Genomic DNA, 26,414 nt, shown 5'->3' with positions numbered 1-26,414 from the left:
TGCCAAGGTTTGGAAAAGTTATTTTTTGGATTATAGCTCTCAGAATGCCCAATGTAGAACTTCTAATGCCCATTAGAACTTCTGGTCCAAAAAAATATAGCCAAAAATAGCTTTTACATTGCAAAGCTGTGTGGATGGTTTCAATTATCTCCTTCAAGACTGGTTTCAGTTTTAATTAATCATAGAATCATAGAGTTGGAAGAGACCTCGTGGGCCATCCAGTCCAACCCAATGCCAAGAAGCAGGAAAATTGCATTCAAAGCACTCCCGACAGGTGGCCATCTAGCCTCTTTTTAAAAGCTTCCAGAGAAGGAGCCTCTACTACACTCTGGGGCAAAGAGTTCCACTGTTGAACATCTCTCACAGTCAGGAAGTTCTCCCTAATGTTCATATGGAATCTTCTTTTTTTGTTTTGTTTTAAGCTATTGTTCCGTGTCCTCGTCTCCAGGGCAGCAGAAAATAAGTTCACTCCCTGCTTCCTATGTCTCCGCTCACTTATTTATAATGGCTATCATGTCTCCTCTCAGCCTTCTCTTCTTCAGGCTAAACATGCCCAGCTCTTTAAGCCACTCCTCATAGGGCTTGTTCTCCAGACCCTTGATCATTTTAGTCACCCTCCTCTGGACACATTCCAGCTTGTCAATATCTCTCTTCAATTGTGGTGCCCAAAATTGGACACAATATTGCAGGTGTGGTCTAACCAAGGCAGAATAGAGAGGTAGCATGACTTCCCTAGATCTAGACACTATACTCCTATTGATGCAGGCCGAAATTATTTGATTTCTATTGCCCCATTGTTTACAGTTTGGCCATGGTTTATGGTAGTTGCCACCATAGGTCATTGGGCTTTGTTCTGAGTTTAAACTTGTTATTTTTATATGCTATAGTTCTTATTTTATTGTATTGTACTGTGTGTTTGTTTTATGCTTTGTCTTAGGCATTTTGTGCCATATGTAAGATGCCCCGAGTCCCTTCGGGGAAATGGAGGCAGGGTACAAAAATAAAATTATTATTATTCTCTTCAGACTCATGGTAGCTAATGTCAAGATTATTTTAAAAGGCAAAGTTTAGTAGTAGAACACAATAACACTTAATATTAAAGCACACCTTCCCCAGGATCCAACCAAATGGCCAAAAGGATACATGACATTGTAGAAGTGAGGTGGTTTATGTGTATTTTGCTCTCTGGGGCCTATTAGAAAAAAGTTCCCACCATTACCATAGCAAGATGCATGATTCCCAAAACTTGGAAAGGGTATTTTTGTTTTGTTTTGTGTTTTGGCATGTAAGGCAGAAAATCCCCCCTTCCTGTCTCCTGATAGAAATAATATAATAATGGAAAAGCAAAAGCTTAACAGTTTGGCCATTAATGCACTTGGAAGAAGCCCCTAAAATGGTGGGCTCAATTGAAGCCTCATTGGGTTAGGTTAGAGATATCCAGCACAGGGCCCTTCCACATAGTCCTATATCCCAGAATAACAAGGCACTGATGTAATTATTATGATTATTTGTTAGAAAATCTTACTAGTTGCCTTTCTGCCCATTAAAGCCCCTTCCACACAGCTGAATAAAATCCCACAATATCTGCTTTGATCTGGAATATATGGCAGTGTGGACTCAGATAAAGCCAGTTCAAAGCGGATATTGTGGGATTTTCTGCCTTGATATTCTGGGATGTAGGGTTGTGTGGAAGGGCCCTCAGTTAACATATTTACCAATTACAGCTCCTGGATTTAAGAAGATATGCATTCATTCTGTGGGTCCTGTGCAATTCTTGTTTGTTCCACAAAATGTATTTCTTCATATTTAATTTTATTCCTTTGAAAGATTTATTAGTCATCCTTTAGCAAATATTTCTCAGGATAATGCAGAATGAAATATTATAGCATAAGCTTGCAGACCAAAATGTGTGATTAAAGACAACATGGTAGTCATGGGAGATTCATATTCAAAGATAAAATTGAACAATGATTCATAAGTGGATGTATACACTTGCATCTATGAAAAGCTAAAGACTTATCCTTGACATTAAGCCTAGTTGTGTCTGATTCTAAGGGGTGGTGCTCATCTCCATTTCTAAGTCAAAAAGGCAGCATTGTCCATAGACGCCTCCAAGGTCATGTGGCTGGCCTGACTGCACAGAGCATTGTTAACCTTCCCGCCGAAGCGGTATCTATTGATCTACTCACATTTCCATGTTTTTGAACTGCTAGGTTGGAAAAAGCTGGGGCTAACAGTGGGAGCTCACCCACTCCCTCAGTTTGAACCATTGACCTTTTGGTCAGCAAGTTCAGCAGCTCAGTGGTTTAACCTGCTGCACCACTGGGGGCTCTGATCTTCTATCTATACATGCCATTATTACCGGGGGTTACACATAACTTCTGAAGGTCCTCATTTCCAGTGCAAAATCCACTTTATAGTGCTCTCATTGTGCTATTCTAATTCCTTCACATATTTGTTTTCATTTATCACTGTTATTTCTTTTTAATTTTTATTTATACATCTCATTCCATCTGCAATATGCCATAACTTCAATACTGCACAATTGTATGCTTTAACAGTCTAGTGAAACAGTTTTATTTTCATTTGTCTAATGCTAAGTTACTTTTAATTCCATTGTCATTTGGGGCTCCAACTCTAACCTGTAATTAAAATGAATAGCAAGTACAGTTTGGGTTAATTAAACATTTTTAAGAAATGACTTCAAGTAGGAAAATAGATTTGCTGCAGGGTAATAAAACCATGGCGTTACTTGCAAGAACCATTCTTGTAAATTATAAGCTTTATAGCATCTAATCTGGCTGGAATAACAAAAGCTTGCAGGCCCAGATATATTAATATTTCTACAAGTAATTGTTTGTATAGAAGCCATGTCACTTTTCACTGTAGGGAATGGTTCTGTGACACTGTTTGCCTTGGGCAGGTCAAGAGTAAAAAGCTGTGTTTGTCTCTTGACCCTGAAATTAATTATCTCTATTTACAACAGCTTTAGTTGCAATCAGGTATATAGCCACCTCTCCACATTTGAGGTTTTGACTATTAAGAATTGAATTATTCCCATATTTTATTGAAATGTTCAATCTAGGAATCTCTACGTCCTCTGGTCCTCTATGGTCAACTTTTTCTGATTGTCCTGGAGGACCCAGCGATTCTAGAGAAAACAGCTCTCTAGGAATCTCTAAGTACTCCAATGCAATTCCGTGATCGGCTTCCAGGGGAGGTTGACAATAGACTTGGAAATTTCTAGAAAGATGTTCTTTCAGGGGGAAAAACAACACAATTTCCTTGTTCATGGTTTTCTCTTTCACTTAGGTTTTAAATGTGGAGGACTATCTTTATGAGCAAATGTGAGTGGGATGTTGTTGGGTTCAGTCCCATGGGCCTATGCTTGAAATTTATTTCTCAGGCTCCTTCCACACAGCTGAATAAAATCCCAAATTATCTGCTTTGAACTGAAATATATGGCAGTGTGGACTAAAATAACCCAGTTCAAAGCAGCTACTGTGGGATTTTCTCCCTTGATATTCTGGGTTATATGGCTGTGTGGAATGGCCCTCAGTTGCTTTGTAGGGCCCGGACTGTGGCATAATAGGCCTGCCACAAAACCCCTTTATATGGGGGGCTATGGGACTATGGACTATGGGAGGATTCTCTAGGCAATAGAGAAAGATCATGGCTGAACCTTATTGTTAAGTTTCACCTCACCTCACTAAGAAGGCCACCTTCTTTCAGGAGTTCATCTTTTAATGAGGTAATGGTAATTACAATGTATGGGCAAACAAGAATTAGTTCAGTTCTCACTTGCTCATAGTGCCATAGCCAGAAATAATTCTGTGTGTGTGTGTAAAAAAATAGCAGATTATGAAGAGTAGTTCCATAACACAAAATAATGTTAATAGTATGTTTCATTCTATATATATTTTATATAGACTTAAATCAATTTAATGTTTACTTCTCATAGACTTAGCATGGGGATTTGGTTAACCAGTTAAAATTCATGAGTAAACCAGGTTTTTTTTAACTTGAAAAATTTTCGGGGGGGGGGTGTTGAACCCCTCCCGACTACAACCCAGCTTGCTCATACCTCAATCAAGAGTGGTTGAAGTAGGCTCTACATCAATATCTCGCTCCAACTGTAAGACCAAGTACCTACTAAATCATATTGGTATGTAGTGAGAAAACAAAAAACTAGCAACAGATTGGTCTGAACTTATTTACCCTTGAATAGTTCATAGTTAGTGATTCATTCATTCATTCATTTATGGTTATGGTTTTAAGTTTCATTTCCAAGCCATATTTGAGAGTTGTTTCTTAGAGGGTATGTCTCTAGTGAGCACCTCTTGGGAATATATGGCAAGTCTGTGTTAATGAACAAGGCCATTTCAGCCAGTTATTACTCCCACCTGCAATGTCTCTTAATAGTGGAGGGAAAAAGATGCAGTATAGAATATATCATTATAATGGGGAGATGACTGGAAATCAAAATAGAGCTCACTCCCTGCAGCGCTAGCAGTGGTGAATATGGCTGTATTAGTAGCAAAGTCATTCTTCTTTTATTGCACTTCACTCTCTGACTATACTTTGGTCTTTATAGCAACATACTGGACCAACCCACAATTTAAAATCCGTCTGGATGAGCTGGATGATGACCATGAAGGTAGTGCGAGTGAACCATCTTGTACAGTGCTGTTGGGCTTGATGCAGAAGAACCGCAGGAGGCAAAAGAGGATGGGGGAAGCGCTGCTCAGCATTGGCTACTCCCTTTACAAGGTATATGACACTGCTTCTAACTCTCCTGGCCCCACATTTTTGCCTTGGGTGCCACTCTTAATAACAGGTAGGTAATGGGGGCATAAATGCCAGTAAGCGTATCTTGGAGTCCCTAATGCAATGGTTCCCACCCTTTGGCCCTCCAAGTTTTTGGACTTCAGCTCCCACAATTCCTAATAGCTGGTAAGATGGCTGGGATTTCTGGGGGTTGAAATCCAAAACATCCGGAGGACCAAAGGTTAGGAACCACAGCAGTAGTGGTTGGGCTTTAGCCGCTGATGGTTATGGCAAGACCTGTGGTGGAATGAAAATCACGCATAGTTCATGTCTTCACCAATCCACACACTGTCTTGCTAGAGAAAAGATATGCCACGCAGATGATCGGTAAAGAATAAGGTGTTTACTCATTGTTATGCAGAGCAACATATATACAGTCATGTGAACAGTTGCATTGACTCACACAATGTCCTTTGAGAGAGAGTCAAATGGTCCTTCGGTGTCCATGTGAAGGATCTTCTTCCAGCAGCTCAGAAGCAGAAATGTACTAACTGTCTTGTAAGCTCCTGCACAGAAAACCTAATCATGTAACTGTTGCCAAAACTCTCAGCTTCGGCTAGCCTCTCGGGCATGGCCCAACCAATCAGCTTTGTGCCTTGCATTTTTCAGTTAACACACTCACCAACTGATTTTTACATGCTCCAACAAGACCTACACACACAAACACAGACAGAACCATCTGATGAATCCATTGAAACAGGGGTGGTGACTTTGCTCTTGGTTTTATTTATTTATTTATTTATTATTTGCATTTATTGACCGCCACTCTCAGCCCGAAGGCGACTCGTGGCGGTGTACAGAACACAGAACATAAAGACAACAGTTACAATAAATCAGAGTCATAACACACAACTTACTAACAACAAATAATTAAGCTAAAAATCCGCTTCGTCTTGTTTGGGTCATAATCCATCTCGTCGTCCTTAGTCCATTCCGGTGGTCATTCCAAAACATAGCACTTAACTGAAGGCCTTTCCAAAGAGCCAGGTTTTCAGGCCCTTACGGAAGGCCATGAGGGAGGGCGCCTGTCTAATTTCCGCAGGGAGGGAGTTCCACAGCCGGGGGGCCACCACCGAGAAGGCCCGTTCTCTAGTCCCCGCCAAGCGTGCCTGTGAGGCAGGCGGGACCGAAAGAAAGGCCTCCCCGGATGATCTCAAGGTCCTCGTGGGCTGATAGGCCGAGATGCGGTACTCAAGGTATTTTGGGCCGGAACCGTTTAGGGCTTTGTAGGTTAGCACCAGCACCTTGAATTGGGCCCGGTAGCTAATCGGCAGCCAGTGGAGCTGGGACAGCAAGGGCGTTGTGCGCTCCCTGCGTCCCGCTCCGGTTAACAACATGGCTGCCGCGCGCTGGACTAGCTGAAGCTTCCGGACCGTCTTCAAGGGCAGCCCCACGTAGAGAGCGTTGCAGTAGTCGAGGCGGGATGTGACCAAAGCGTGTACCACCGTGGCCAAGTCAGACTTCCCAAGATACGGGCGCAGCTGGCGCACGAGCCGAAGCTGTGCAAATGCTCCCCTGGTCACCGCCGAAACCTGGGGATCCAGGCTCAGCGATGAGTCCAGGGTCACACCCAAGCTGCGAACCTGCGCCTTCAAGGGGAGTGCGACCCCGTCCAGCACAGGCTGTAACCCTATACCCTGTTCGGCCTTGCGACTGACCAGGAGTACCTCTGTCTTGTCTGGATTTAATTTCAGTTTGTTCGCCCTCATCCAGACCGTCACAGCGGCCAGGCACCGGTTCAGGACTTCGACAGCCTCCTTAGTAGCAGGTGGAAAGGAGTGACAGAGTTGGACGTCATCTGCGTACAGGTGACACCGCACCCCGAAACTCCGGATGATCTCACCCAGCGGCTTCATGTAGATGTTAAACAGCATGGGGGACAGTATGGAGCCCTGAGGAACACCACAGGTCAAAGGCTGTGGTGTTGAACAGGAGTCCCCCAATGACACCTTCTGGGTACGACCCTCCAGAAATGACTGGAGCCACCGCAAAGCGGTGCCCCCAAGACCCATCTCTGCAAGGCGTCCCAGAAGAATACCGTGGTCGACGGTATCGAAGGCCGCTGAGAGGTCCAGAAGCACCAACAGGGACACACTCCCCCTGTCTAGCTCCCGGCGCAGATCATCCACTAAGGCGACCAAGACCGTCTCGGTACCATGTCCCGGTCTGAAGCCAGGTTTCGCAACTGCTTCAGGAGCTCTCTGGATGTCAAACCTCTCTTGGGAATAGGGTTGGTCACCTGGGTGGCTTCCATATAAGCTGCTGCAAGAGGCTATCCTTGCAGTCGTTTTTCCAATTAATTTCCAATCAGCCTCATTTGAAGAAAGTGATTATTTACAGTAGATATTGTAAAGGGATGTTTCAGATTTTGTGAGATTTTTCCCCATCATAGGCATACTCCCCCAATCCTTCTACCTTATTCTTCCGCTGGCTGTACATAATACAATTTAGAGAAGAGAAAATGCAAGAAGAGTCATTCCTATGTGCTGTCTTTTCTAAGAAATTGATAGTCCTCTTAGACAAACAAACAGCAGAGCAGTGATTTTGTGGGAGGATTTGATGGAAGCAGTGGCAACATTTGGAAGGGGGAAGTTTGGGGTCAGTCAACTGGGCAACTGCATAAACCATACTGGAGGCTTCTGTTAACTCTGTGTGCCATGAAGGCCATGGGTTACTGTCCACATCAACCCTAGAAGTGCTGACACTTTATACATTTTGAATCATCTGCCAAAAGTCCCTTACCATTGGCAATGCCACTAGGTTTTTTAGGACGATGTCAGAAATATAAGGGGGCAGGACAAAGATTAAGAAACTTTGATCCTTACTACCAATAGAAAATTTACTTCTCTTCCCCTTTTTCTTTATTGGATTAGATTTGAGTGACAGAATAGATGAGGCACAGGCAAAGTTCGTCCCTCCAAGTGTTTTGGCCTTCAACTCCCACCATTCCTAACAGCTTCAAGCCTTTTCCTTTTGCCCCTCAGCTGTCTAAGTGGCTGAGGGGAAAAAGAAAGGGGTCTGAGGCTGTTAGGAATTGTGGGAGTTGAAGTCCAAAACACCTGGAGAGACAAACTTTGCCCATGCCTGGAAAAGATGCTGCAACCACCTAAGATTCCTGGCTCAGTCCATGGCACCTTAATGGAGATTCTGGAAAGCTGTTACCTATCCAAATGGGAAATATTAAGACAAATGGGCCAATGATTTCACTTTTTAGAAGACAGATGAATAATATCCGTAGTGAAGAGTACATTTGATTCAGTATGCTAAGCATCTCCAGAGTTCTGTCCTCAAAGGTCAACTGCAAAATAGCTGAATAATACTAAACCAAAGACAGGCTGTATTTCAGACTATTACCAGAATGGTGACTTGTCTCTACCCTCTAGTGAGAGCCAGAAAAAGTTATTTTTTTTAATGACAACTCAAGGAATCTCATATTCAGCATGTTGTGTGGGATTGTGGGAAGCCCTCTCCCTCCTGACATTTAGGAAACTACTTAAAATGTGCTTTTCAAGCAAGCATTTGTGGAGTGAGATGAAGTAATGAAGATAACTTCAGGCTTGATGCAATGTTGAACATTCTATGTTTTATGTGGTCTATGTCCGATGCTTTTATAGTTTACTGGTTTTAATCACATTTTACTAATGTGTTGTATTTTATATTTTGTGAGGCATTGAATTTTGCCATTTACTTTGTCATAAACCACTTTGAGTCTCCCTAGGGCAGTGGTTCTTAACCTGTGGGCCATGGACCACCAGTGGGTTGTGAGAATGAAAATCTGGTCTGCGAGCCTCCTTCCTCTTTATCTATTTAATTTATTTCACATCGCTTGCCACTCCTTCCCTGTCACTGACCATGGCATTTGTTCTGTATCAGAAACTAGAACTGATGTGGTTTATCCAATGCAATTTTCTGAATCAGCACCCCAAACCGAAACTAAAGTTGACCAAAAATTGATTTGTAACCCTTTTGGTACTAATGTTGGAGAATGGTCCCTGGTCAAAGTGGTCCCTGGTCAAGTAGCCCCTGGTCAAAGTGGTCCCTGATAAAGTGGTCCCTGGTCAGGTGGTCCTTGGTCAAAGGGGGTCCCTGGTCAAATAAACGTTGGGAACCACTGCCCTAGGGGTTGAAAAATCGGTAAATAAATAAATGAAGAGCAGAAAGCAACCTTTCTGATTTCTGGTCTGCCTTGTAATATTGCAGCTTATATCTCCAGTCTTTCTTAAATGGTAAACACTTTGGAAGCCAGGTATTATGAGATATCAATATTAATGTCACAGATAAAAAGGGATTGCCTTTAACAGATGAATTGCAATGAAAATAATTCTTATAAAATTTTACCCTTGCTTGTGAATCTAATTATGATTGTGTGAGTGACTAAAATTTTTCTATGTGAATACAGTTGGTTTTACAAAAAGCATTAATGGTTATTTAATTCTGATGGAGGGCAATCTATGTATATATGCATCTCGTCACCTGTGACATTGGCCACATGTCAACTTGCTAAACCCACTTCTTCTCACTTTCATATGTGGAGCCCCCGGTGGCGCAGTGGGCTAAACCCCTGTGCCGGCAGGACTGAAGACTGACGGGTGGCAGGTTCGAATCCAGGGAGAGGCGGATGAGCTCCCTCTATCAGCTCCAGCTCCTCATGCAGGGACATGAGAGAAGCCTCCTACAAGGATGACAAAACATCAAATCATCTGGGCGTCCCCTGGGCAACGTCCTTGCAGACGGCCAATTCTCTCACAACAGGAGCGACTTGCAGTTTCTCAGGTCGCTCGTGACATGACAAAAAAAAACAAACTTTCATATGTAATAGTGAGGAAAAGAGAGAGAAAAGAATGTGAAATTGGCCAGACTGGGGAGACTTTAGACCAGGTGTAGAAAGAAAATTGGGGTTCTTTTAAAAGATTTTACTGCATTATTATTTCTACCAACACAATGCAGGATCTGTACAAAATTTAAAAGTGATATGCTCTCTGTTAGACGATTCACAATATTAAGAAAGATACCTTCAGAGACAAAAGCTTAGTAAGGAACTGATCTGAGAACTGTTCATTTACCCTGGCTTTGCAGCCTTCCTCCCTTGCAATTTAACAAAATATGCACATGTATTAGTTCTTCACTAGTGCTCTGAGACTAGTGGGTTGTAAAGCCATGGAAGGAATTCAAGATACTGTTAGATATTCTGGATGTGGATTTAAGAATCAGCCCCAAATGACTGGATTATCTCAGTGGAGTAGCGATATTGTAGGGAAAATTTCATATAGGACCCAAAGCCCCCAACGTGTAGTGCTCATTAGGCATAAAAACCTCACTGCTCACATCTCCTGATAGTTGACTGGCTCATCCTACTGTTAGTGAAAAATACATGGCTGCCCTTTCTCATCAGGACCCTTTCTGTCTCTTGCAGGTTCCAAAAGAGGTACATACATGCTGGGAATATCCATTCTCCAAAGTTGCTCCAAAGGGCTAATAATGGAATAGATCTTCACCTGCTGCTTATGGCTCATGCCTGCAAACTGACCATTCCTCTTCTGATGTGTGCAGAGACATCAGATTTCTCCCTGGAGAAATTTGAAACTTTGTGTCTAAAGTGGGAACAGATTTATTTATTTATTGTTTCAGAATAAAACCAAGAGTACAGTTGTAATTGTAGTACGGTAGTAGTGGTGATGGTAGTAGTAGTAATAGTAATAACTTTATACCTCACCTCCATCTCTGTGAAGGGACTCGGGCCGGTTACAAAGGGACCCCAAAAAAACAGGTTAAAATAGCATCGAAAAACAAGCAATATCAAACATCAATAAACATAAAATCAGACAACATTATAAAAACAATTAAAAGCAATATCATGGCTGAGCAAATAAAGTGCAGGGCTCGGTACATAAGTAGAATGAATCCTAAGTAGAGCCAGGGAAAGTGTGACAATTGTAGGGCTGGGCTAGGAGGCAAATGTCCTTAAGCTATTATAAGAAGCTCCTCTATTGTGCATGTGGCAGGGCTCAGATTGCATTGTCACAGGTGGTCTGTGGTTTGCTCTTCTTCACACTCGCATGTTGTGGAGTCTACTTTGTGGCCCCATTTCTTAAGGTTGGCTCTACAGTCTGTTCAGTGCCTTCCAAGTCACCCAGTCTTCTGAGTGCCCAGGAGAAACTTCTCATTTGGTATCAGCCATGGCTTGAGGTTCTGGGTTTTTGCCTGCCACTTTTGGACTCTCGCTTGCTGAGGTGTTCCTGCAAGTGTCTCTGTAGATATTAGAAAACTATTTCTTGATTTAAGGCATTGGTATGCTGGCTGATATCCAAACAGAGGATGGGCCAGAGATGTCACTGCCTTTGTCCTTTCATTCTTGGCTGCTACTTCCCGGCGGACGTCAGGTGGTGCAATACTGGTTAAACAGTATAATTTCCCCCAAACAGGTTATACAGTAGAGGTACAGAGAAGACTGAATGAAACACATTGCTCTGTCCTTAAGCATCTGGGATGCCATTCTACTTGCTTCCCAGCATCCAATGTATGAGGTGGCTACCTTATTTTGATGACTGGTAGGGCTGGCCCTGGTTCTTATTTTGTTTTTATAAAGCTAATAATAGGAGTTTTACTGAAAAATGATACCTACCATATTATTTGAGATGAACTTCTTTACTGTGAGAGCTGTTCAGCAGTGGAACGTTCTGCCCTGGAATGAGGCTCCTTTGGAGGCTTTTAAACAGAGGCTGGATGGCCATCTGTCGGGGATGCTTTGAATGCGATTTTCCTGCTTCTTGACAGGGGGTTGGACTGAATGGCCCACAAGGTCTCTTCCAACTCAATGATTCTATGATTCTATGAGAGAATACTGTGCCTCACACTTGCAATCTGCTTCCTTAATGGATATCTAAGACAGCAGGAGATTTGGTAAAAAGAAAAGAGAATGTATTTTATTTGCTCTGCATAAATAAACTTGTTCTCTACAACAATGGCATTCACATCACACCAAACTGTCACTGAAATGCTGTATATTCTGGATTAGGTTTACAGCCAAAGAAGTGTAATGTACCAAATTGGCATCCTCATATATCTGATCCTAGCTGCTAATGTATTTGGTATGTTTGCTCTATGAGTATATGATTATATTATTATCAGTAGATAACGCAGCACACCCAGTTTCAAACAAACTCCACCTCGTTTGTAAGATTCCTTTGTTGAGTCATGTTTTGAAAGGTGACTACAGTAATGATGCTGTTTTAAAAAGGGGTTGTTTTGTTTTATTCCATTGTTCAACTTGAGACCAATACATTTGCCTCACGACATATGCTGCACTGTTTTCAAGTATGGAAAAGATGTGTGAGTGTAGCAAATTATGTTACTAGATTATCAATTAAGTGTAAGTAAATCAGATTAATTCTTTTCTATTTATTATTTATTTATTTACTCTATTAATATCCCACCTTTCTCTAACCCGAAGGGGACTCAAGGCAGCTTTACAAATGGCAACTATATGATGCCTTTAGACAACAGACAATTAAATACATTAAGTTAAAATTTAAAATTAGAGTTAAAATGCATGTTAAAACACATAAACATCATAATCACTATTAAAATCACGCCATCCACAATCGTAATCTGGGGCTGTTCCAAGCATCATTGCACATATTTCGTAGTTATTATTGCACTTGAATTATTTCACTTTTTTAATTGAAACACTTTATGCTTGATTCCAGGAGAACAAGGTGATGTTGGCCATCTTTGTTTATAAATGCATAGCATCAAACTGGTTAGAGAATGCTGTTTAAACATCTATGTGGCATGAGTTGGAGAAGTAGCATATATAAATGAATTAACATGGAGAATTCATTCCCAGAGGTTAATTGCATAGAAAAGCAAGGTGATGGCCACACCATGCTTGAAACATCTTTAGGAGGAGAGCCTATTCTCATGACTAGATCATCAGTCCAAGGGCTGCCAGAAACCTTTTAATCAATAATATGGGTAATTTATTCTGTGTATTATGGCCTTTCAAAATTCAAAAGAGCTGTCCAAGGTACTGAATGTGATCTCCAACATATTCAAAACTTTAAATGAGATAGGTGTCTAAAAAGCTCAATCCTATTTCCAATATAGGTTCAGCACCTTGTATAGCCCTGCCTTTGTTTAGCGCAGTGGTTCTCAGCCTGTGGATCCCCAAGTGTTTTGGCCTTCAACTCTCAGAAATCCCAGCCAGTTTACCAGTTGTTAGGATTTCTGGGAGTTGAAGGCCAAAACATCTGAGGACCCACAGGTTGAGGACCACTGGTTTAGTAAGTAACCCTTGGTGTCTAGCATAGAAAATGAACAGGCCAAATTTGAGGAGGTATCCCTTTATTCCAGTGTGGGATGGATATAAAAAAAAACCTATTGAAGTTTATTACATGTGGCACCCTCTCAGCTAGAAGGTTTGTGCCCTGTAATGCGGTGTTCATTTGAAACTAACCTGTGTTATGCTTCCTTTCTTCACTAGCTGGAAAATCAAACAGAAGTTCATCTAAACAGAGATTTCTTCTCAACAAATAGATCTGTAGCTCGTTCTGACACGTATGTCAACTTGCGTGAAGTCTCAAATCGATTCCAGCTGCCTCGGGGAGAATACCTGGTTGTGCCATCTACCTTTGAACCTTTCAAAGATGGAGAGTTCTGTCTCAGAATCTTCTTTGAGAAAAAAGCTAAAGCTCAGTATGTATTTTTTACCAGGAACTGTCAAAAGATGCTATCTCAAATACCCTCAATGTATGGAAGTGATGTCTTTTTCAGTATCTAATGGGGCTTCCTTCCATGGTGTTTCTGCTATCCATGTACTGATTAACACAGGAGTGGGAAAACTGTCTCCCTTTCCCAATAAATGTGATTGGACCAAGATTATCCACTCTTACTTTCATCCAACCCAGATCTTATGCAATCTTGCTCCCATCAGATTCTTCCAACATAAGCAGGAATGATGGGGACTGTATCCCACAGCAGTTGCCTACTATTGCAACTCTATATGTTTCAGTATACCTTTTTAATCATGACAGAGGTCATATACTAAAATATATTATAACACTGAGATCACGGTTCAGATCCGTGCTCAACCATGGAAACCTATATTCTCTCAGCCTTTGAGGAAGGCAAAGGCAAACCATCTCTGAACAAATGTTGTCAGGAAAGCTTTATGATAGGTTTGCCTTTAAGGCTGCCATCAGTCAGAGAGACAGTGATACACAGATGGCCTTGGATGTTACCAAAAGGAATGTTTCATCCCACACATTCCTTGTTTGATCTCATACACTGCAATATTGTTAGACAAATATCTGCCTCAAAAATCTCTGTTCCTGTGCTTCCATCTTGTGTCATCAGCAGAACGTGGAAAAATTACTCAGTAAAGTAATTTTCTGGACCACAGTTCCAGAATCCTTAAGCTAGCTTGGCCGTAGCCATGTTAGCCAGGGTATTCTGGGAATTGTAGTCACCCAGAGTTATCCTGGTCAGGATGCAAATTACATGAGAAGGTTTTCTCAGTGGTAACATCACATTTCTGGAACTCCATCAGGGAAGACATTCATTAGGATCTCTCTTTTCAAACAGATTATTTCTACTATCTTGATGATAATTCTTTTCCTATTCTAATTACATTTTTGAAAAATTACTCTATTAAATTTTTCTTGTTTCATACTGTACTTAAATGTATAGTTTATATTTTGCAGTTGCTTCATTTTACACGAGTGCAATTTTTTTGATGTTGTAAGTCATGCTGAGTGCTCTGAGAGTATAACAGCAGGATACAAAAACATTATTTTTTCCCCCTTGGCAGAGAAATTGGTGACACTGTAGCTGCAAATCCATATGAGGTAAGTATAATTGAAAAGAGTAACATTAACAGTTTTCTTTGGGGCAGGTTTATTCCAGGCTATACTTGGATCATGTAATGGTTGGCCTCATTTTGGGAATTTTACTGGGGCAGCAAAGGGGGAGCATCCAGTTGATGTTGTTTTCAAGGTTTCCCCTGTTTTCTTCTTTCCTATCCAATTCTCACAACCAAACCCATTCTTTTCTTTCTATTAAGGTAGAAGCAATCACATTTTAACATCTCCAAGAATTTAGTAGGCAATATGTTTCTCCAACTCCTGACCTCTCTGAAAAAAACACTAATTTTCCTGTTTCTGTGGGAACTGAGGACTTCAGGTTATATGTTTGTTCTGTAGCATAGTAATGGATGTAGTCCACTGTTTGCTCTGATAAAGCTTTCTTCACCGCTTCCTGCAACCTAAGATTCCTAGGTATGAAAACTATAGCAGACAACAGCAGCAAGTTTTTGTTAGAAAAGACAACCTTTGTAGTACAAATTGAGTATCACTTATCCAAAATGCTCTAGACCAAAAGTGTTTGGATTTTGTGTGTCTGTCTGTCTGTCTGTTTCTCTCTCTCTCTCTCTCTCTCTCTGTGTGTGTGTGTATATAATGAGTTATCTCAGATATGGAAACCAGGTCTAAACACAAAAATCCTTTATATATTTGCCCTGTAAACATAGGTTGAAGATACTTATGTTCATTATTTCAAAGAATTTTATGCATGACAATGTGTGTACACCAAACTATCAGAAAGCAAAGGTGTCACTATCTCAGCCTCCCATGTGGACAATTATGAACTTTGGGGTAATTCCGATTTGAGAATTTCAGTTAAAGGATGTTCAACTTGCATGCAAGTTTGGTGTTACTTCCAGCAGTATTCAGCAGGCTTCATAGGCTTCAGCATCTTTTACAGACCACAGGTAGTCCCTGAGTCACAAGCATCCAATTTACAAATGACTCAAAGTTTAGAATAGGGATGAGACAACAGAAATTGAGAGGAATCTACTCCTTGGAAGGGAATTTCACTTTTGAAAAAGTTATCATGGGGGAAAGGTGTCTCAACTGAAGCTTTCTCACCAATCCTTGTTTCCACAACAAGCCACACTTTTCAAACTGAAATGTCACAGGAGCGGAAAGTGAGGTGAAATCTGAACAGGGGTACAGGCAGAAAAACAAATAGCACAAGGGTGTTAACCCTTCCCTATGTTATCCAAAGCTTTTATATCTATCTATCTATCTATCTATCTATCTATCTATCTATCTATCTATTGTTACACTTAAAAAGAAAGAACAAACCTACAGAACCTTTCTTGTTCGTAACTTGGGGACAAGTATTCTGAAAAAACATTGTTTTGGACCCTGCACATCTATTTGTACCCCTGTGCTTACTGATAAAGTGTAATATTCACAATCACTTCTCCTTTAGCCTCATGTTGAAGACAAGGATGTAGACAACGAGTTCAAGAATTTGTTTGAAAAGCTTTCTGGAGAGGTAAGAGATTCCGGGTGCAAACAAAATGTATGAATAAAGATTTAGTATGAATTCAGAATCAGAGAAATATCTTTTAGATAATGATGTTCTCGGTTGGTGTCTTTTACTAACACCACCACACCTCTAGTTCGGCTTAAAAAATTGGTATTAGATTGTTTCCACTTGTAAAAAATAATAAAAGATAAATTATTTATAGGGCTTTTAAAATTCTATTTATTTATTATACTTTTTAGCCTTTTAACTTGTATTTTTTATTTTTATTTTTCATTTTCCATGTTATTATGTTGTTATTCTTTCATTTATATTTATAAGACATTTATATTTATAAGTGTTCCCGAATGCATGCATACTGTCTCATTTTAGATTTCTAAATGGAACAGTTGTTTCAGTTACAAACTTTTTTACTAATGCAGACCTCAGCTTTACTAGAATATCCCCTCTCCCTTCCCACTCAGTCTCCTTTCTCACCTTGTTCAGTGGACATCCATTTCCTCTCAACCCCATTCCTCTAATCTACAGGGATCAATTTGTTGCCCCTTGAGCCCACCCCCCAAAAGTGGGAATACATGAAACTTAAAAAGAGCTCATAGTGGCAAAGCCAGTTTGCTGCTTGCAAACTTTGCTCTAGTGAGCTGGGACCACATCCAGTATCCCACAACGTGAAGTTCACTATACCGTATGTGCCAAGAGTTCTGCAGAAATAGCGCTAATGGTTACTTTCCAAAATAGTGTGTTCCTTTGTCTTGCCCATTGGTTTCTAACCAATGGTCTGTGAACCACCAGTGGTGCCCAAGAATTAAAATATGGTCTGCGGCCTCACCGTTACTACACCGTTGCAACGAGAGTGAGTGGTCTCGCGAAACCCTCTTATAGTGCCGAAGCAATGTGGATGTCAGGAAGGTAGAGAATGACTACCCATGAAAGGTGCAACAACAAGCCTCCTGACTGCTGCTTCTCCTCCTCTTTCCTCCCCTGTGTGGAGCAATTCCATGTGGCACCTGGAAGCGGGGGTGCCTTGGTGTCTTCGTTTTCAGGCCTGTTCCTGGGGTTATTTGGGGTGTTAATTTAGAAAATTGCATTGGATAGACCACATCAACTCTAGGTTATTAAATATGGTTTTCTGTGGGTGAGCAGATGGCGACTACTGGATGGCATATGTTCTGCATCAGAAATAAGAACTTATGTGGTCTATCCAATACAGTTTTCTGAATCAGCACCTCAAATAATCAAACCAAATCTGAAGTTGACCAAAAATTGATTTGTAACCTTTTTGGTACTAATGTTGGAGAGTGGTCCCTGGTCAAGTGATCCCTGGTCAAAGTGGTCTCTGGTCAAAGAAAGGTTGGGAACCACTGGTATAGCCATTTTAAAAAGCAGGACATGCCAATCCATGGATTTTATCTTTAATTTCCCTCATCCCAGCTCACTTCCCAAAGAACAGAATACCATTTTGTTGTTGTTGTTGTTGTTGTTTGCCTTTAAAACACACCTGTCATGTAGTTTTCTCAGCAAGATTTGTTCAGATGGGGTTTGCCTTTGCCTTCTTATGAGGCCAAGAATACAAAAGCATCATGGCCTACTGGCCTGTCGACCCACTCCTAAATAATTGAGCAACTACAAGATAAAGAGGTTAAAAGATTAAAAATTGATTAATTCCTTAAATAGGGTTAGGGTGGGGGGCATGGGTAGGTAAAACTGGGTGGCGTGTCCATATTAAGTTTTTAAGTTTGATTTTTGTTGATGGCAGCAAGGTCGCCTCTCTCTGCTTCCATCTTCTCACGGATGGCCAGCGCTTTTTGGGTAAAAAGGGTCAATTTTAAAATAGAGTTTTTATCTGAACCCTGGAGGAGGATGTGCAATTTCTCCTTATTCTCTAAATGAATATGGTATGTTTTGCATGTTTTGATATGGTCAAAATTGACTAATCAATAAAGAATTGTTGTTGTATGAGGCCAAGAGTGCTACTTACCCAAGGTCACCCAGTAAACCTCCATTGACTAAGTAGGGATTCAAACTTGGTTTTCCAAAGTCTTGTTCCAACACTCAAACTATTACCATGACCATTAAAAATAAAAAGTTTAATTGCAAGGAACTGGATCTCCACTTACTAATTGAGGAAACTTGGTTCTGGTTAGCCCAGAGTAAGTTTCCCTTGGGGATGTATGCCAAATGGATCTAAGGGAGGATCTTGGTTTAGAGCAGAGGAAGAATATCGGGCTATATTTCAGAGGAAGGGACTGGCAAAAGCAACTTCTGAGCTTCCTTTGTCTAATAAAACCCTGTGAAATGCATGGATTTGCCACAAATCAATGGCAATCTTAGTGTCCTGAATTTTTTGAACTTCAGCACTTATCCAGCATGACCAGTTGTCAGGTATTTTGAGAGCTGTTATCCAAAACATCTGGCAGTCATCAAATTGTTAAGAAGTTAAAGGTTTGGGGACCAGGTTCATGTCCTTTTTACTTTGTCTCTTTTCCTGTTTTGTGCAGGATTGTGAAATGACTGCAAATGAGCTTCAGACTATTTTGAATAGGGTGATAACAAAGCGTAAGTTGCAATCAGTGTTTCATTACTGTGGGAGAAGGTCATGATAATCGTAAAAGTATCAGCAACTGGCATTAAGAATGATATTCAGAATATGTCTAAATATCTTTTACCTGAAATGTTTGGGACCAGAATATTATGTATGTTGGACTTAACCCCACCAGATTTTGGAATATTCGTATATGCATAATGAGATAAACACAAATGCATTAAAATGTTTCATGAACACCTTATACACATATAATGAAGTTAATTTTATACACAATATTTTAAAATAATTTGGTGCGTGACACAAAGTTTGTGTACACTGAATCATTAGAAAGCAAAGGTGTCCCAGTCTTAGCCACTCCTATGGATATTTGGATTTTGAAGTATTCTAGAAATTAGATTTCCAGATAAGAGATATGCAACCTTATTATACATTGCTAAATATTGTGCAAATCAGAAACACTAAAAGTAGACATTTCCAAAATTGTCCAATTTCTATGGGGTACAGATCCCATGAATTATGGTCACCACAGATCTGAAGAATGAATTGTAATTGTTAAATTGAATTATTTCATTTTCCAACCAAATGCCTGCGAAATAGTAGTGAAATAAATACGGTCTCCAATAAATAGGCTCAGATTAGTTTGAGTTGGAATGACCTCTGTTGCCATCATTAATTCACCATAAATAGTATGCCATCTGTAATACTTGCTTTATATTAATTTCCAAAACTGTATTTTAGATTTCAACTTTTATTTTATATTCTATTTTATTTATATAATATTTAAAAGTAAATATAGGAATCCAACTTTATTTAATTGTTTTTTTTAAAGGTTGAAAACAGCTGCTTTCTATTGGAATCAGTATTTGCCCAATAATCACATTTTGCTGATGATGTTCCCATAATCTTGTTTTTGTGAGGGGTCCAGCTGTCTTCCAAATGAGGCAAAACAAGGAATATATTTTACTTTAATTGCAGAGGCTAACTAGGCATGACGATGGCTCCCCAGTGTTTCCATAGGATGCAGATAAATATTTGTCTAACAATTTCTGCCTCTTTTTTATTGTATAGGAACAGACATAAAAAGTGATGGATTCAATCTAAACACCTGTCGGGAAATGATCAGCCTCTTAGATGTATCCTTTAAGTGTCACTCTTCTCTCGTGGATTTCCCTCGTGAACCTGTTGACAAGAGGCGGCGAGATTTACGTGTCTCATTTTCCTGGCACACCTGTCTTCACTTGCTGGAGGCAAAAAGCGTGGAATGTAGATCTAAACAGTCTAATACGGCAAGGAGAGTAATCCTTTATTGCTAGTTGCATGGCTGATTGCTTCCTGTCTTACATTTCTGATCTGCTTGGATGCACAAAGGCATCAAGAGTGTAGTAGAGCCAGGTCTTGCAGAGATGGAGTGTCCACACGATAAGGAGGGAGGATGAAAGCATCAAGATGCCCCATTCCCTTGGAGCTTAATTGCAATCCCTATGGAAGGAAAGCAATGTATTGTTATGAGCTATCCTTATGGTAATGCAAAGTATTTTGGAAACAACTGAAGCAAATAAGATCTGATAGCTTTACAGAAGCCTTGCTACCAGAGCACGTGAATACTGCTTTAATACATCCCAAACAAAAAAAATCTTGGTGTCTTGGTTTTTAAACCTCTTTCTGGGGTTATTTGGGGTGCTCACTCAGAAAATTGCATTGGATAGCCCGTATCAGTTTCTTAGATCTGGTTATCATGGTTTTCTATGGGCGAGCAGATGAAGTGGTCCCTCACTCCTTCACGGTCTGCTTATCGTGGACTCACTGTTTTGTAGCTTTTTAAAATTTTTTAAAAAATTCACCCTCCTTACCATCTTCTTCCTCCTCCTCTTCGCTGCTTGGGCCCCATGTGGTGTCATAGCATGAGGCCCAGGCGACAGATGATGAGGAAGCCCCCTCGCACTTCTTAACATCTTCTTCCTCCTCCTCTTTGCCGCCTGGGACCTCTTGCTGCCACTTGGGCCCCATGCAGCATCGTGGCAAGAGGCCCAGGAGCGAAGAGGAGGAGGAAGAAGATGGTAAGGAGGGCGAGGGGGGAAGGTGAGGGGGCATCCCTACATCACGGAATTTCACTTGTCGCAGATGATCCAGGAGCGTAACACCCGCAATGTGAGGGACCACTGTATATAGCATACATTCTGTATCTCAAAAACTAGAGATGATAGGGGAAACCGGTGCCATTTTTGGAATCAGCAGGTCAAATATACCAAGAAAGAGGACTAACATTTGAGGCACCAAAATATGTGTTGGCAGTGCAATTAATTCAAACTTATATCTTGTCTTTCTCCTAGCAAAATATTCAAGGTAGCTGATGTCTTAATACAGCTCAGTATAGCTGCGTGTAATTTCTGACTCACCTTGATGTTGTGACTGTCAGGACAATCACAATGTGTATCTAAACTCTGAATTTTCCACACTATATTACTGCATGTCACCACCTCCTTGGACTTAGCAACAGCAAGCTAAGTTGTTATATATAAACTGGATATATTCCTAGTTAGGACGGGCCGTGTGTTTTCCACCTTTATGCCTGAGAAGGTGTCGGCAGAGATTTGGAGAACTGTGAGAAGGGGATAAGCCATCAAGCCAGAACCAGTTCCTCCTACCCATATGGCTCAGGAGATATGAGAGATGGAGGACCTGCCAAGCTTCACAGCATGTTCTTCTCTCATAGGAGAGTAATTAAAAATGCAAATGGTTTAACTTGCTAGAATGAGTTTATTATAGATGTGTAGCCAGGTGGCTGGCAGAAAGCCACAGACAGGGCTGTAGAGGGGGAAGCTGTAATTTAGAAGAATAATTCTTGCTGTTTCAGCAGCAATTTCAGTGAGTTTGCATAGTAGGAATATTGCAACTGGACTGGGCTGGATTCCTTGATTCTTCCAACATGAATCCGGTGTGAACTTATGAAGAAACTTTGAATGTGTATGCTTCCGCACAACCTTAAACTTTTGAAATCTCTCCTTTAAAACTCTTTCGTTCTCTGTTCCTGTTCCTGACTTGGGGCTCTTTCACATTATAGAGTTATTGTCCCTTCAGGGAGATAGGGTGGGTTATAAATAAAGATTTGATTTTAAAAAATTATTATTATTATTATTATTATTATTATTATTTTACTGACACAAAATCACAGTATGTCACAGCAAATGAGATCTATAGGCTGGATTATTATTATTATTATTATTATTATTATTATTATTTGATACATTAGTACACAGCAAACAAGATCACTATGCTGGCTTTTGTATTTGATCACACGTAGGACACTCCCCAAGCGTCTAGGACTGGTGATATATCAGTGAATAATGCATGCAGATCCCAGTAAGGTGGCCTTCTGCAGCTGGCAGATGGTAATTTTGTCAGTGCCGATTGTGTTTAAGTGCAGGCCATGGTTTTTAGGCACTGCACCCAGTGTGCCGATCACCACTGGGACCACCTTTACTGGCTTGTGCCAGAATCTTTGCAGTTCGATCTTTAAATCTTCATATCATGTCAGCTTTTCCAGTTGTTTCTCTTCAATCCTGCTGTCGCCTGGGATTGCAACATTGATGATCCATAGTTTGTTTTTTAACACAATTGTGAGGTCAGGAGTGTTGTGCTCCAAAACTCTGTCCGTCTGAATTCGGAAGTCCCAGAGTAATTTGACGTGTTCATTTTCTGTAACTTTTTCATGCTCGTGATCCTACCAGTTCTTTGTCGCAGGCAGATGGTATTTGTGACACAAGTTCCAATGGATCATCTGAGCCTCTGCTTGTAGTTTGTCTCCATGATCTTCTTTCAGCAGATGAGGATGTGATCCATCATTTCATCTGCTTCCTTGCAGAGTTTACACTTAGAATTTGTCGTTGGCTTTTCGATTCTGGCTTTGATGGCAGTGGTTCTGATTGCTTGTTCTTGGGCTGCCAGAATCAGGCCCTCGGTGTCAATTTTCAGAGTTCTATTTGTGAGCCACATTCATTTTTTTCATTATTATTATTATTATTATTATTATTATTATGCAAAAGACTGAAATGGAAAAGTTGAATGGCCTATACCTTTTCAAACTATAGATGGGAAGGATCATAACTCCCCAATATTTAACAACAACTGCTACATAAAGGTCCTTGAGTTAGAAGACTAGATGAGTAGGAAGGGAGCTCTATCAGAACCTCTTTCCTTGATGTGTCTCTGTATGGCTTCATTTTTTGTAGCAACTTTCCTTTGTGAGGGGCATTTTAAAAAGGTGATCTTCCTTTCCCCTCAGGCACCAGTAATTTCAAACTGGTTCAGCCAACTTTACCACTTCAGGATTCTAACCCTACCACTTCCTTCACCATGCCTCCATTTATCTAACCACCTTTTTTTATCTCTTCTTGCTCCTTATTGCTTCACAGATGTTTCCCTGTTGTTTCCCTTTCCTCTATTTCCCTAGCTCTTATATGCGTATCAGCTCATATTGATCTGTATGCCTCTCTCGTTCTGTACACAAAGACATGACCCTTTCTACTTACAAATCCCTCTGCAAGTTTCTGTAGCACCAGAAACATTTTTAAGAGAGTATAAGATAAGAAAATGGGAGATATTATTGCTTTTGACTCAATGTGTACCTCTGGTTCCTCACTGTCATCTTTGAAATATCACAAAAACTTTTTTACTAGAATCAATAACCAGACAGTTGCATACTGTGATGGCAAAACTACTTTTTTCATACCTTTTCCCACAGTTTGAGAACCAAAAAGAAGCCCACACAATTTTCTGTCTCCTGTCAAAGGAAGGCTTTTCTGAATCATCCTGCCCTTACTTTCCATGCTATTCAACTGTCTCAGACTTTTGCTCTCTCCCTGCACTTCATGCTGTCTCTATTTTCTGTCCATTATACCCCTGAGTAGGAATTAGATCACTCTGAATGCCTCCTAGCATGTTGTTTGCTTTTATTTGGACAGGAAAGAGGAACGGTACTGCTTCTTCTCTGAACTGAGAGTAACAATCAGCGTCATGCCTGGGTTGTGGGGATGATTACAAGGGCTGTAATTGTACTCTGTACAATTAAAGAGCTATTGAGCTAACAAAACCATTTCCCAGAAGAATGGGGCTTCCCTTTGTTCAATGTGAAGCGAAGCAAGATGCAGACTTGGTGACATGGTTGTAGACTCCACATGCTTCCTATACTGGTTCTAATAGTCTATTTTCTGGCTGTCAGAACAGATCTTGCTCATTATCTATTATATATATTATTTTGCTTTGAATTCAACAGAATTTTTAAAAAATCAACAAATTCAAATATTTCCTTAGAGTACAGCCAAAAATCGAACAAAGTAGACAGATTCTCAAGATTGAAAATCAATAACTGGCCAGATAAAAATTATTTATGATTCCAATGTCTTTAAGACCCTTTGAATTATTATGGCCCCACATCAGAAAATACTGCATGAAATTTACCACTTTTGTTCTTGTATCTCCCAAAGCCTCTCTTTGTTTCTATTGACTGATTTCAGAAGTTTACACCCTTCTTCTGTTACTCCAAAAAAGCAGACAAAGTGGCTGACAAAATATGGGAAGCATAAAAACACCTGCACAACACTCAAATACACACAATAAAACAGTCAGTAAAAAACTTAAGTAGCAGCAGAATCAGACCCCTTCTACGCTGCCATATAAAATCCAGATTATCTGCTTTGAACTGGATTATTGGCAGTGTAGATTTATATAATCGAGTTTAAATCAGATAATGTGGATTATCTGCTTTGATAACCTGGATTATATGACAGTGTAGAAGGGGCCTCAGATGCCACAATCATGTAACTAAGAGGATATAATCCAATAATGTTTAAATCAGTTGAAAATAGTTGCACTCGGGTCCCTTCTACACTGCCATATAATTCAGATTATTCAAGCAAATAATCCACATTATTTTGGAAAATGGCATTCATAAACTTTTGGAAAACACCATTTGGAGATCATAACTTTTTAAAGAAAAGCATGATCTTTCAGAGAAGATTCCTTTAGAGCAGTATCTTCTCTTGTGGTATACAACCATATATAATTATGCTAGGTGATGGTTTTCAGTTGTTAGATTGAATGACCTGTTATCTCAGATCTGTAAGGAAAACAGAGATTTTGCCAGTGCATAAAAAACAGTAGTGCTTCAGAAGTGTTTTTCAGTGCCCAATATATATATACTCTCCCATAAAACATCTTGTTTTATGTCATGCACACAAGAGACAAAAATGAAGTTGACTTTGATTAAAAAAATAACATATTTGGTTTACTCACAACCTTCATGTGTTCAGCATCCACAAATACAAAACTTATCAGTCCAGTTTAAGATATGTTTGACATCTCCTACAGCAAAACAGCAAGCAAGTGTGTGGTCTGAGAAGCTGCATACCAGAACATACAGACAACAGTAAGCAACAGGGTCATAGATAAACATTACTAGAGAAGGCTTGAAGAAGGTTGTCATTTCCAACACATTATTTGCTTTGAACTGAATTATATGAGTCTACACTGACATATAATCTTACTAGCTTACCTGTTCGAATGTATCTCCTCCTATGAACCATCACGGAGATTAAGATCATCTGGGGAGGCCTTGCCCTCCGCCCCACCACCCTCGCAAGCGCAATTGGTGGGGACGAGAGGCAGGGGCTTCTCAGTGGTGGTCCCTCATCTGCGGAACTCCCTCCCCAATGAAATCAGAACAGCCCCCTTCATCCTGTTTTCAGGAAGAAAACTTAGGACATGGTTATGGGACCAAGCATTCGAGTAGTAAGTATAGCAATGCAATACCTGAGATCTCTTAAAGTGATGGACTAATAGACCGATCCCAGACTACGATTTTGAATATGCATGATTTTAATTGCTGTTTTAACAATCTATGTTTTATTGTTGGTTTTGATTGTAATTGTTATTTTTGGGAATCTGTTTGTTTGTTGGGCATCAAATTGTTGGTGGTTGTGAGGCTGCCCTCAGTCCCCTTAGGGGTGAAAAGTGCAGGGTACAAGTATGGGAAATAAATAAATAAATAAATAAGTAATCCAGTTCAAAGCAGATTATCTGGATTTTATGGCAGTGTAGAAGGGGCCCCAACTGAACCTCATCTTGTGCATGAGGTCAGGTTTTAGTCAGGTTGAGGAGTATGTGTAATGTCTTCAGTGAGTCTCCAAGCTCTTTATCACTGTGCAGTGACAATGCTATGATCTCACTTGAACTGCTAAGGCAACATTTAATGGAATCGCAAGGTTTGTAGTTTGGTGGGACACAAAAGCTGATAATTCTAAATACTAGGCCTGGGCGGTTTCGTTTTGTTAATTCGTAATTCGTTAATAATTCGTTGATTTTTCCAATTACAAAACAATAACGAACCATTCTGGAGCAATCATTAAAAAAAACGAATTTTTAAACACGTTTTGTAAATGCTTCGCATTTCGTTATTGTATTCGTTTCGTTATTGTTCTGAGGTCGTTTCGTTATTATTTCCGCATGTCTGGGCCAGTTTTATGGTTTAATTAGTGAAAAAAAATTATAATATCACACCAACAGTCAAGAACAGAGGGAGAGGGAAGCTTCAGAAGTTTTTGGAGGTTTTTTAGCTTATTTCGCGGTTGCGTCCGCCATTAACGAATCGATTCGTTATTGTTTCGGAAATCGATTCGTTAATTTTTTACCATTTACGAAATTTCGTAAATATCGAACT

At 40.3% G+C, this 26,414-nt stretch overlaps 1 protein-coding gene across 1 annotated transcript in view; it reads left to right on the top strand.

Moving 5' to 3' along the window:
• Positions 1–26,414, top strand: part of LOC132761387 (calpain-8-like) — a 69,239-nt gene that overhangs the window by 29,550 nt on the left and 13,275 nt on the right. Inside the window, exons 10-15 of the mRNA XM_060754202.2 lie at positions 4,595–4,770; positions 13,310–13,521; positions 14,636–14,672; positions 16,099–16,164; positions 18,654–18,711; positions 19,769–19,833. Coding sequence (XP_060610185.2) covers positions 4,595–4,770; positions 13,310–13,521; positions 14,636–14,672; positions 16,099–16,164; positions 18,654–18,711; positions 19,769–19,833 — 614 coding nt within the window. The remainder of the gene's footprint in view (positions 1–4,594; positions 4,771–13,309; positions 13,522–14,635; positions 14,673–16,098; positions 16,165–18,653; positions 18,712–19,768; positions 19,834–26,414) is intronic.

Source organism: Anolis sagrei, chromosome 1 (assembly GCF_037176765.1).
Source record: "Anolis sagrei isolate rAnoSag1 chromosome 1, rAnoSag1.mat, whole genome shotgun sequence".
Classification (NCBI taxonomy): Eukaryota; Metazoa; Chordata; class Lepidosauria; order Squamata; family Dactyloidae; genus Anolis; species Anolis sagrei.
Note: the sequence above shows the minus strand (reverse complement) of the source record. Positions and strands in the feature narration are given on the sequence as shown.